General features: G+C 47.7%; 1 protein-coding gene across 1 annotated transcript; it reads left to right on the top strand.

Annotated features, from left to right (window-relative positions):
- Positions 1 to 6,406: 6,406 nt before the first annotated feature.
- On the top strand, positions 6,407 to 8,515 carry LOC311120034 (CMRF35-like molecule 1; the record flags this gene model as incomplete). Its single annotated transcript, XM_084194665.1, has 6 exons — positions 6,407 to 6,490; positions 6,635 to 6,958; positions 7,271 to 7,354; positions 7,951 to 8,034; positions 8,211 to 8,282; positions 8,411 to 8,515. Coding segments are annotated over exons 1-6 (709 nt in total), but the record flags the coding sequence as incomplete, so codon positions are not given.
- Between the last annotated feature and the right edge of the window lie 4,080 nt (positions 8,516 to 12,595).

Below are 12,595 nucleotides of genomic sequence, written 5' to 3'. Positions count from 1 at the left end.
AGCCCACCTAGAGTGCGCAGTTGAGCAGACTCATGTGACTAGTGAAAAAGAGGTATCATGGCGCCACCTTGTGGTACCAGTTAGAGACCGCACTTTGAAGACTCTTAGGAGTACTGTAGTGGATGGTTCTCATGGCAGGCAGCAGTCTCGGCCAGACAATGGCATGATGACGCAATTGCTATCCGGGGAAGGCGCTCTGTCTCAGGTTGACACCTTAGTCAGCGCAGTTCAAACCCGTGCTATGTTCACGGAGGGCCGGAATACTAGAGTTACAGACGTAACCAACGTATTAGGGCCCCCGATTCTCTCAGAACGTGCTGATATTTCCTCTCCCTTTCGAGGGGGGCCCGCCTTGGGCTGTTCCACCAACCCAGTGTTGGGGAATAGCGGCAGCAAGGGCCATAGAGGAATACAGGTCCTTCCTACTGAATGCACCACAGCTTCGTGCTCGCCCGCTTTCTCTGCATTGCTGGCAGTGGCAACGAAGCTGTACCCTCTCATGCTGGCTAGAACAGACGTTGCAGAAGGGTTATGCCCTCCAATTCCATCGGACCCCACCCCCATTCAGGGGAGTGGTGGAGACGGTGATGAAAACGCCAGAAAAAGTGGCCTCTCTGATGTCAGAGTATACGGAACTTTTGGCGAAGGAGGCGGTCACAGTAGTTCCCCAGGAGCAAAGGAACAAGGGGCTATATTCGCCTTATTTCCTAGTGCCCAAAAAGACGGGGGGAGTGAGGCCGATATTGGATTTACGCACTCTCAATGAGAGCGTAACCAAACGGCCCTTCCGAATGCTGAAGACAAAACGTCTACTGGAATGTGTCCAGAAGGGAGACTTTTGTACAAGCATAGACCTAAAGGACGCGTACTTTCATGTGCCGATACAATCGCGTCACAGGAAGTTTCTGCGATTCGCCTTTCAAGGGGTGGCGTGCGAGTTCACGAGGATGCCATTCGGGTACGCCCTGGCACCTCGAACGTTTCCCAAATGTGTGGAGGCGGCATTGGAACCGTTGCGGCGTCAGGGGATAAGGCTATTAGCCTACCTAGACGACCTGCTGGTTCTCGCCCCGTCAGCAGAGCTGGCGTTCACTCACACGACACAGACAGTGATTCATCTCACACGTCTGGGGTTCGCTGTGAATTGGAAAAAGAGTGCGCCCTGGCCCAGTCATCAGATTGTCTATCTGGGAGTACAGCTAGACACTGTAATGATGAGGGCTCGAATTTCGGACCCTCGAAGGGAAGCACTATTGCTAGCCCTGAGGAAGTGTCGTCCGAATCACACTGTGACGGCGCTGTCAATCATGTCACTTTTGGGTCTCATGTCGTCAGCACATTCAGTGGTCCCGCTGGGGCTCCTGCACATGCGCAGGATGCAGCGATGGTTCGCCCAAATAAGACTAGACCCAGTGCGTCAACGTCATCGGTTGGTGGTGGTTCCTCTCTCGCTAAGGGCAGTTCTCACGCACGGAGTCCCGATAGGCAAGGTGTCATCCTACATTCCAGTGTTTACAGATGCCTCTCTGACTGGATGGGGAGGGACATGCCAGACACAAGCGATAGGAGGTGTGTGGCCTCGTTCGAGCCGCCACATCAACCTCTTGGAGTTGGAAACGGTTCGACTGGTTCTGACCCACTTCGCGTCTACCCTTCGGGGTCGCGAGGTGCTGGTCTGGTCAGACAACCGGACCACAGTAGCTCACATAAATCGCCAGGGAGGAGTCAGGTCTCCTGTTCTCCACCGGGCAGCAGAGGAATTGTGGCTCTGGGCTCACAAGCATCTTCGCTCATTGAGAGCAGCACACATTCCGGGCTACTTGAACGTAGGAGCAGACCTCATGTCAAGAGGGGGTCCTCGAGACGACGAGTGGTGTCTGCATCCGGACATTGTTCTCCACATTTGGGAACAGTTCGGGAGAGCCGAGGTGGATCTATTCGCGTCACGTGTGAACGCGCAATGTCCCCTATGGTTCTCTCTGAGGGAACAGGACGAACCACCACTGGGCAGAGACGCATTCGCGCACCACCCGTGGCAGAGAGTTCTTCTGTATGCATTCCCTCCGCTGTCTTGCATTCTCCCACTGCTAGCCAGGGTGAGATCAGGAGGGCTGTCAATGATATTGATAGCCCCTGATCGACCAGGGGCTCCATGGTTTGCGGAGATGAGTCAGATGTTGATTGCGCCACCTTGGCCAATTCCACATCGACGGGACGCGTTGACTCAGGCGGGAGGCTCGATGGGGCAGTTGCCCATAATCGGCCAACCAATGAAGGCTTGGTTCCTGAATGGGACAGGTTGAGGCGCCGTGGGTTGTCTGATGCAGTGATCAGAACCATACAGGGTGCACGGGCCAGTTCCACTTCTAGGATGTATGCCAGCAGATGGAACGTTTTTTCACGATGGTGTATCACAGAAGGTGTGGACCCCATGAACTGTCAGGTTGAGAGTGTGCTCTCTTTCCTACAGTTTATGTTTGATAAGCAGAGATCGCCCGCCACCATTAAGGTGTTTGCAGCGGCGATTTCAGCTGGTCACGAGGGGTTTGGCAGAACTAATGTTTTCAGCCACCCTCTAGTGAAACGTTTCTTATTGGGAACGTAGCGGCTTAGGCCAACGCCTAGAGCCACGCTGCCCCAGTGGGATTTGGCTTTGGTACTCGAGGCGCTATGTAAGTCGCCGTTTGAGCCATTGAATCAAATACCCCTCAAGATGCTGTCTATGAAGACGGCACTGTTGCTCGCTTTGACTACTGCTAAGCGTGTCAGTGATTTGTGTGCTCTTTCGACGAGACCCGACTGCCTTGCCATTAATGGCGATCTGAGCAGAGCGGTGTTACGTCCTAACCCGGCTTTTGTGCCGAAGGTTATTAAGAGCTCATATAGGTCACAGACCGTGGAGTTGTGGGCTTTTTCTCCCCCTCCTCATAGGGAGAGGAGTGAGGAAAGGCTTCATTGCTTGTGCCCAGTGCGCGCTTTGGCATGTTACATTGAGCGCACAGCAGCGATTAGGTCATCGCCTCAGCTGTTTGTGTGTCACGGTGCGGCTGCACTAGGTAGACCACTTTCAAAACAGCGCTTGTCTCATTGGCTTTGTGAAGGCATTGAGACAGCTTATGAGGCAGCGGGGCGACAATTGCCTCAGGGTATCAGAGCTCACTCCACTCGTGGAGTGGCAGCTTCTACTGCCCTTTTCAGAGGAACAGGGGTAGAGGATATCTGTAGAGCGGCGTCATGGTCAACGCCGTCTCCATTTATCCGTTTCTATCTCTTGGATATGTCTTCTAACTCTTTGGCTCGGTCTGTACTCAGTGTAGCTGAGGGGAGACCTTGAGCTAGAAGGAGAGGAAAGCAGGACTGTGGAGACAGGTTTCCATCATGGTATCTGCCCACTAATCTCTGGGGTTCCATTGATTGAGTGAGGCGGCCTACTGTGTACACAATGTAGAGTGACACTTTGTGTCATTCCATTAGTGGTCGGTAGTATTTTCACAGGATATTGAGGCACCATCTATCTGCTAGTTCAGATTAGTATGGCTTCTATTCTGGTGATCTGCCCACTAGTCATTGGTGTTGCCATTGGACTAGGTGGGGCGGGTCTTTAACCGATGACGCGGTATATTGTGACGCCTGTATGGGTACAGTGGTTGCAGTACTGCGGGAATTGGTTGAAGCCATTGCTAGGCCTGACCTTTTCATTTTGATGGGAAGTGTTGGGCTCGGCAGGGAGTACATTTTGGAGCGCTACGCTCCGCCTTAAACCAATAGGAGCAGAGCTCCCCTATGGGGCGGAGCTCCACGATATAGAACGATTAGTTACCGGAGTGTAACTCCAGTTCTATGAGTGGAGCGGAGCCCCATAGGACTTAAGGCCCTGCCGACCCTCTCTAGTCTCACTGAAGATAAATATCTCGGGAGGCTGATTGAGGGGAGGCATCCCCTCTTATAGGGACACCTGTACTCCTATTGGCTGCAGGTGTGTGCATAATTTTGTCTCAGGCTGATGCTGCCTTAGGGCAGTGGGTAAACCAATAGGAGCAGAGCTCCCCTATGGGGCTCCGCTCCACTCATGGAACTGGAGTTACACTCCGGTAACTAATCGTTACACCAGGTAGGCACTTTATCTCTGTGTTTCATTGGTTAATCCTGTCCCTCTTTAAACAAAGTACCACTAATAAAGGATTTATATAGCACATATAAATGCTTCCGAATCACTACATAAAGGCTTCATAAGCACTACATAAATGCTTCACAAATCATCTATAACCGTATGTCATGCTCTACGAATGGTGTAATGTTGACATAACAACTCCCACTGTAGGGTGAATTGTCAAATGTTACACAACACACTATGAATGTTTATAAACCATTTATAGAGTATGACATAGTTAATCATAACCCTGTCTAATAGAGGTCTAGGATATTGTTGAGCCTGTGTTTTAATCCTAACCCTGTCTAATAGAGGTCTAGGATATTGTTGAGCCTGTGTTTTAATCCTAACCCTGTCTAATAGAGGTCTAGGATATTGTTAAGCCTGTGTTTTAATCCTAACCCTGTCTAATAGAGGTCTAGGATATTGTTGAGCCTGTGTTTTAATCCTAACCCTGTCTAATAGAGGTCTAGGATATTGTTGAGCCTTGTCCATAGATAAGCATGTTAAATCCATAGATTAGGGCCTAATGAATTTATTTCAATTCACTGATTTCCATATATGAACTGTAACTCTTTGAAATTGTTGCATGTTGCATTTATATTTTTGATCAGTATAGATCACTGTTTATAGCAGAATCAATAGTTGTCCACCAATTAGGTCACTGTTTATAGCAGAGTCAAAATATGAATCAAAGTTAAAGTCATATAAACCAAACTAATAAAACTTCTTGAAAATCTCCTCTGCTATTCTATTCTAATCTCCACAAATCATGTCTGTAACGCAGTAACTTCAATGAGCTAATAGGGGGCGCTGTTAGTGTGTTAGATTGATAAAGTGACGTGCAGGTCCGGCTCCAGAACGAATCAGTTGGACAGCCATTTCTATAGGCTGGCGCGTGTTTTTCCCGGGACGTCCACATGTTGTTAATGGTGCTGTAATAAAAACCATAGGCAGCTCATGACTTTCAAGTTTGGGGAAGCTTACAATTTATCCTACAATTTCTACCTATCTGCAAGCAAGTTATGATTGTTTTTATATGCATATTTTGGTGGAATGAAACTAATGAAAGAACACCAGCCTTTGCCATATGGACGCATTGATACACCGTGATCCATTGGCGGCTAAAGAAATTAGCACATGGAACTCAGAGATAGCCTATTGGAGATGCCCAAATTGCTGGCTTCCCAAATAGTAGCTAATGGTCCTCTGTGGCTAAGTCAAGCTCTCTGGTAAAGTATTTTGAATGATTTTACTTAGACGGGAGTAATTATATAATTTTGGCAAAATATCAATTTACTTTAGGGGAGGCAGCATCCGAACACTACACTGTGCATCCTCCAACTTTCCTTCCTAATTCACAAGTGGCTGAAACCAGAGATCTGTATATAATGAGGAGATACTCATGTCTCCACCCTAACAATGCGAGTTGTTGTCCCAATGGCGGGAAAGCAGGCGACAAGATTAGTTCTGCTTATTCTGTCCATAGAAACGCATTGGGCTAATTTTGGACAGATTCTGGAGCGAGTGAGCCCTCTCGCTTCGCCTCTTCCTCTCTACTGAAACTCTCTGACCAGAGAAAGCATCCTAGACAGCGAAACAGCGACCCTCTTTCTTACTATATGTAGTCCATGTATCTGATGCTGTCTGGACAGAAATAGTATGAACATGCCATACTCTTTATGACCAGACAGCATTAGATACATGGTCTACACATACAGAGACAGAGGGGCGCTGTTTCGCTCGCTCGGATGCTTTAACTGAGATTGATGCGTCCTTCTATCGGCGCGCGTTTCTGTCAAATAAATGATCAATATTTCAATATTTAATTTGGACGGGCAAGGAGGTATGGTAGGGTGGGCAAGGAGGTATGGTAGGGTGGGCAAGGAGGTATGGTAGGGTGGGCAAGGAGGTATGGTAGGGTGGGCAAGGAGGTATGGTAGGGTGGGGAAGGAGGGTGAGAGAGGCAGAGAGAGAGAGTAAGTGAGAATGTGTGTGTGTGTGAGAGAGAGAGAGAGAGAGAGAGAGAGAGAGAGAGAGAGAGAGAGATATGGGGAAGTAGTACTCATCATTGTAGACATGCTGAAAGAGGTTGGACAGAGAGAGAGAAAGAGGAAGCTGAACAGTCACCCGGAAAACAAGAAGAAATATAGAATACTGGAACTGGAGAGAGAGAGAGAGAGAGAGAGAGAGAGAGAGAGAGAGAGAGAGAGAGAGAGAGAGAGAGAGAGAGAGAGAGCGAGAGAGAAGAAGGGGGAGAAAGTGGGAGAAAGAGAGAGAGAGAGTTGGGGTAGAACAGCATGGAGAAAGAATTCATCACCACGGTTACCCTTCTGTTAGGTGAGTTCACTCAGTTGTATTACAGTTTAATTACATACTGTAGGTACTCTAGTGTGTGTTTTATGTATTCATAACATATTATGAAGTGTTGGGGTGACAGGTTTTAATATGAACTGGACTATTTCTCATGTTTTCATGTGACAGCTCTGTGTCCAGCTGAGTCAGAGGGTTTGGCAGTGACTGGACTTTTAGGAGGACAGGTGGAAATCAAATGCTCACATAAATTCGCAAAGAGTAACATAAAATACTTCTGCGAGGACACCTGCACTGGTTCAGATATTCTGGTTCAAACTGAGGACAGCAAGAACTATATTGAGAGAGGGAGATACAGTATAGATGACATAGGAGATGGAGACTTCACTGTTACCATCAAGAGCCTGAAGATGTCAGACTCTGGGACCTACTGGTGTGGAGTGGATAGATTCTTCATAGACACGTCTCATGAAGTGCTTCTCACAGTCCTGGATGGTACGTGTTTCATGTTGTTGTATTTACAGAGGAATTGAATTTCACCATCTTGTTTCTCTTCAGTACTAGAACTCTATTGTCTTTAGTATAACACACATTAGTAATAGTATTAGTACTGAAGAGAAACAGTAATATTCAGTATTAGTATTTAGCTGCACATCATTCTTATTAAGGAGCAGAATGTTGTCTATAACTCAGTGTCACACTGTGGCTATTACACACATCACTTCCTGTTCAGCTTCCCTGTTCTAACAATACAGTCTTACATCAGTCTTACACAGAACAGAACATCATTTATATTTTTATTTTCAGCTCCGCCTATTCAGCCTGACATCACCAGGACCAGTCCCCGCCCCCCTGTCATAGTCAGCAGGACAACGGTAGTCATAACAACAGGTAACCTCTAAACCAGTGGTACTCATTATTGGACCCTGGCACTACACACAAAACCTTTATTAGTGGGATCCGGTGTGTAGTGCTGAGGCTAAAACTAAATGATCACCCCTTTGGGTCCCCAGGACCAGGATTAAGATACACTGCTCTAGACATAGATTGAGACAGTACATCTGCATTATATGCTGCCCAGCATCCAGATACCAGGGTATACAGTCCATTCAGAAAGTAATCAGTGATCAGGCACTGATCTAAACACCTCTAAACACCTGTAGAGTAAACATTATATCTGCCTAATTCTTCTCTGCATGCATTATCTCTCTCTCTCTCTCTCAGTACTAGAGCTATATTGTCTTTAGTTTAACACACATTAGTAATAGTATTAGTACTGAAGAGAAACAGTAATATTCAGTATTAGTATTTAGCAGCACATCATTCTTATTAAGGAGCAGAATGTTATCTATTACTCAGTGTCACACTGTGGCTGTTACACACATCACTTCCTGTTCAGCTGTTACTACTAACATAACTTCCTGTTCAGCTTCCCTGTTCTAACAACACAGTCTTACACAGAACATCATTTATACTTTTCTTTTCAGCTCCGCCTATTCAGCCTGACATCCCTAGGTCCAGTCTCCGCCCACCTTTCATAGTCAGCAGGACATCGGTAGTCATAACAACAGGTAACCTCTAAACCAGTGGTACTAATTATTGGTCCTGGGGACCCCGAGGGGTGCACATTTTTACCCTAGCACTACACACCTGATTTTTTCTCTCTCTCTCTCTCTCTCTCTCTCTCTCTCTCTCTCTCTCTCTCTCTCTCTCTCTCTCTCTCTCTCTCATCTCTGTCTTGATTCAGAGAAAGCAGTGAGCGAAGAACCATTAACAATAGCAACCCCAACAGAAGCAATGAAAACCGATTCATCCACTGGTAAGAAACCTGTGTGTGTTTTTGTGTATGTGTGTTACTGTGTGTTCTCCAGGTGTACTGGTGTATATGGGGTCAGGTCTGGGGATGGTGGTGTGTGTGTTACTAATGTGTTACTGTGTGTTCTCCAGGTGTACTGGTGTATATGGGGACAGGTCTGGGGATGGTGGTGTGTGTGTTTGCCCTCATTCTCATCATATTCATCAGACAAAGGACCAGAACAAAGATAACTACTGGTGAGACACACACATGTTGTTTAACTATCCTTGTGGGGACCAAACAACTGATTCCCATTCAAAATCCTATTTTAACCCTAAACCTAAACTTAACTCTAACCTTAAATATACCCCAAACCCCTAACCCTAAACCTAAACCTAACACTAACCCCTAACCCTAATTGTAACACTAACCCTAATTCTAACCCTAACCCTGAACCTAACACTAACCTTACCCCAAACCCCTAACCCTAAACCTAACCCACATTTTAACCCTAATTCAAACCCTAAACTTAACCCCTAATCCTAAAATTGCCTTTTTCAGTGACATGTCCCCACTTGTCTGAATTTTCCAAGTTTTACTATCCTTGTGAGGACTTCTGGTCATTTTACATTTACATCATTTAGCAGACGCTCTTATCCAGAGCGACTTACAAATTGTTGCATTCAACTTATGATAGCCAGTGGGACAACCACTTTTTATTTTATTTAATTTTTTATGGGGGGTGGGGGAAGAAGGATTGCTTTTATACTATTCCAGGTATTCCTTAAAGAGGTAGGGTTTCAAGTATCTCCGGAAGGTGGTCAGTGACTCTGCTGTCCTGGCGTCGTGGGGGAGCTTGTTCCACCATTGGGGTGCCAGAGCAGCGAATAGCTTTGACTGGGCTGAGCGGGACCTGTGCTTCCGTAGAGGTAGGGGAGCTAGCAGGCCAGAGGTGGATGAATGTAGTGCCCACGTTTGGGTGTAGGGACTGATCAGAGCCTGAAGGTAAGGAGGTGCCGTTCCCCTCACAGCTCCGTAGGCAAGCACCATGGTCTTGTAGTAGATGCAAGCCTCAACTGGAAGCCAGTGGAGTGTGCGGAGGAGCGGGGTGACATGAGAGAACTTGGGAAGGTTGAACACCAGACGGGCTGAGCGTTCTGGATAAGTTGTAGGGGTTTAATGGCACAGGCAGGGAGCCCAGCCAAAAGCGAGTTGCAGTAATCCAGACGGGAGATGACAAGTGCCTGGATTAGGACCTGTGATGCTTTCTGTGTAAGGTAGGGTCATACTCTGCGAATGTTGTAGAGCATGAACCTGCAGGATCGGGTCACCGCTTTGATGTTAGCGGAGAATGACAGGGTGTTGTCCAGGGTCACGCCAAGGTTCTTTGCACTCTGGGAGGAGGACACAATGGAGTTGTCAACCGTGATGGTGAGATCATGGAGCGGGCAGTCTTTCCCCGGGAGGAAGAGCAGCTCCGTCTTGTCGAGGTTCAGCTTGAGGTGGTGATCCGACATCCACACTGATATGTCTGCCAGACATGCAGAGATGCGATTCGCCACCTGGTTATCAGAAGTTAAAATTAATTGTGTGTCATCTGCGTAGCAATGATAGGAGAGACCATGTGAGGATATGACAGAGCCAAGTGACTTGGCGTATAGAGAGAATAGGAGAGGGCCTAGAACTGAGCCCTGGGGGACACCAGTGGTGAGAGCACGTGGTGCGGAGAGAGATTCTCGCCACGCCACCTGGTAGGAGCGACCTGTCAGGTAGGACGCAATCCAAGAGTGAGCCGCGCCGGAGATGCCCAACTCAGAGAGGGTGGAGAAGAGTATCTGATGGTTCACAGTATCAAAGGCAGCAGATAGGTCTAGAAGGATAAGAGCAGAGGAGAGAGAGTTAGCTTTAGCAGTGCGGAGAGCCTCCGTGACACAGAGAAGAGCAGTCTCAGTTGAATGACCAGTCTTGAAACCTGACTGGTTTGGATCAAGAAGGTCATTCTGAGAGAGATAGCAGGAGAGTTGGCTAGAGACGGCACGCTCAAGAGTTTTGGAGAGAAAATAAAGAAGGTATACTGGTCTGTAGTTGTTGACATCGGAGGGATCGAGTATAGGTTTTTTGAAGACGGAAGGGACATGGCCAGCGGTCAAGGATGAGTTGATGAGCGAGGTGAGGTAAGGGAGAAGGTCTCCGGAAATGGTCTGGAGAAGAGAAGAGGGGATAGGGTCAAGCGGGCATGTTGTTGGGTGGCCGGCCATCACAAGTCGCAAGATTTCATCTGGAGAGAGAGGGGAGAAAGAATTCAAAGCATAGGGTAGGGCAGTGTGAGCAGGACCAGCGGTGTCATTTGACTTAATAAATGAGGATCGGATGTCGTCAACCCTCTTTTCAAAACGGTTGACGAAGTCATCCACATAGAGGGAGGAGGGAGGGGGAGGAGGAGGAGGATTCAGCAGGGAGGAGAAGGTGGCAAAGAGCTTCCTAGGGTTAGAGGCAGAGGCTTGAAATTTAGAGTGGTAGAAAGTGGCTTTAGCAGCGGAAACAGAGGAAGAGAATGTAGAGAGGAGGGAGTGAAAAGATGACAGGTCCGCAAGGAGTCTAGTTTTCCTCCATTTCCGCTCGGCTGCCCAGAGCCCTCTTCTGTGAGCTCGCAATGAGTCGTCAAGCCACGGAGCAGGAGGGGAGGACTGAGCCGGCCGGGAGGATAGGGGACATAGAGAGTCAAAGATGCAGAAAGGGAGGAGAGGAGGGTTGAGGAGGCAGAATCAGGAGATCGGAGGGAGAAGGATTTAGCAGAGGGAAGAGATGATAGGATGGAAGAGGAGAGAGTAGCGGGAGAGAGAGTGCGAAGGTTGCGACGGCACATTACCATCTGAGAGGGGCAGAGTGAGTAGTGTTGGAGGAGAGCGAGAGAAAAAGGATACAAAGTAGTGGTTGGAGCCTTGGAGGGGAGTTGCAGTGAGATTAGTAGAAGAACAGCATCTAGTAAAGATGAGGTCAAGTGTATTGCCTGCCTTGTGAGAAGGGGGGGACGGTGAGAGGGTGATGTCAAAAGAGGAAAGAAGTGGAAAGAAGGAGGCAGAGAGAAATGAGTCAAAGGCAGACGTAGAGAGGTTAAAGTCACCCAGAACTGTGAGGGGTGAGCCATCCTCAGGAAAGGAACTCATCAAGGCGTCAAGCTCATTGATTAACTCTCCAAGGGAACCTGGACGGCGATAAATGTCAAGGATGTTAAGCTTGAATGGGCTAGTGACTGTGACAGCATGGAATTCAAATGAGGAGATAGACAGATGGGTCAGGGGAAAAATAGAGAATGTCCACTTGGGAGAGATGAGGATTCCTGTGCCACCGCCGCGCTGACCAGATGCTCTCGGGGTATGCGAGAACATTTGGTCGGACGAGGAAAGAGCAGTAGCAGTAGCAGTGCTTTCTGTGGTAATCCATGTTTCCGTCAGCGCCAAGAAGTCGAGGGACTGGAGGGTAGCATAGGCTGAGATGAACTCTGCCTTGTTGGCCGCAGAACGGCAGTTCCAGAGGCTGCCGGAGACCTGGAACTCCACGTGGGTCGTGCACGCAGGGACCACCAGATTAGAGTGGCAGCAGACACGCGGTGTGAAGTGTTTGTATGGCCTGTGCAGAGAGGAGAGAACAGGGATAGACAGACACATAGTTGACAGGCTACAGAAAAAGGCTACAATAATGCAAAGGAGATCGGAATGAAATGAACTAAACATCTGGGAAAGCGAGAGAGCGGGGCCTCCCTCACTTATGTTTCACTGAAACACTCAAATATAACTCTCCCAACTTCCACTGTAGAAATTATAATTGTTGTAAACTACAGTGGTTCAATGTTTTCTAGGTATAGACTCTAACTTAGTTTATTCAGCTAGCTAACTTGGTACAGTATTCTTCTGTGAAAACCGCCCAGGGCACCGAATCCTATGACGCCATAGCCAACTAGCATGCCAGCCTCCAATAACACGGTTTAATACCAATACTCAGTTACAACAAACCACCAGTGTGTTAACACGCCAAACAGATCATTCGTATCCGTGTCTAACGTTGTGTAAAGTTTTGGGTTAGTTTTGACAGTTTGAGTGAGTACGTCGTCAACTTATTCAGCCAGTTAGTTAGCTAGAATAGTTAGCATACTAGCTAGCCATTGCTATCTGCCAATGAACCAACCCCTCCTCCCACGGCACGAAACACACAGAGAGAGCCAAGCTAACATTAACTAGTCACCCATGTCCCGAATTCCCTTGAACGACTCTGGTAAAAACAAAACAAAAATAAATGTAGGTTATAACTTACCCTTAGTAGCTACTGTTAGCCAGTTA

Source organism: Coregonus lavaretus, assembly GCF_964263955.1.
Source record: "Coregonus lavaretus genome assembly, contig: HAP1_SCAFFOLD_1257, whole genome shotgun sequence".
NCBI lineage: Eukaryota > Metazoa > Chordata > Actinopteri > Salmoniformes > Salmonidae > Coregonus > Coregonus lavaretus.
This window is presented reverse-complemented; position numbering and strand designations above follow the sequence as displayed.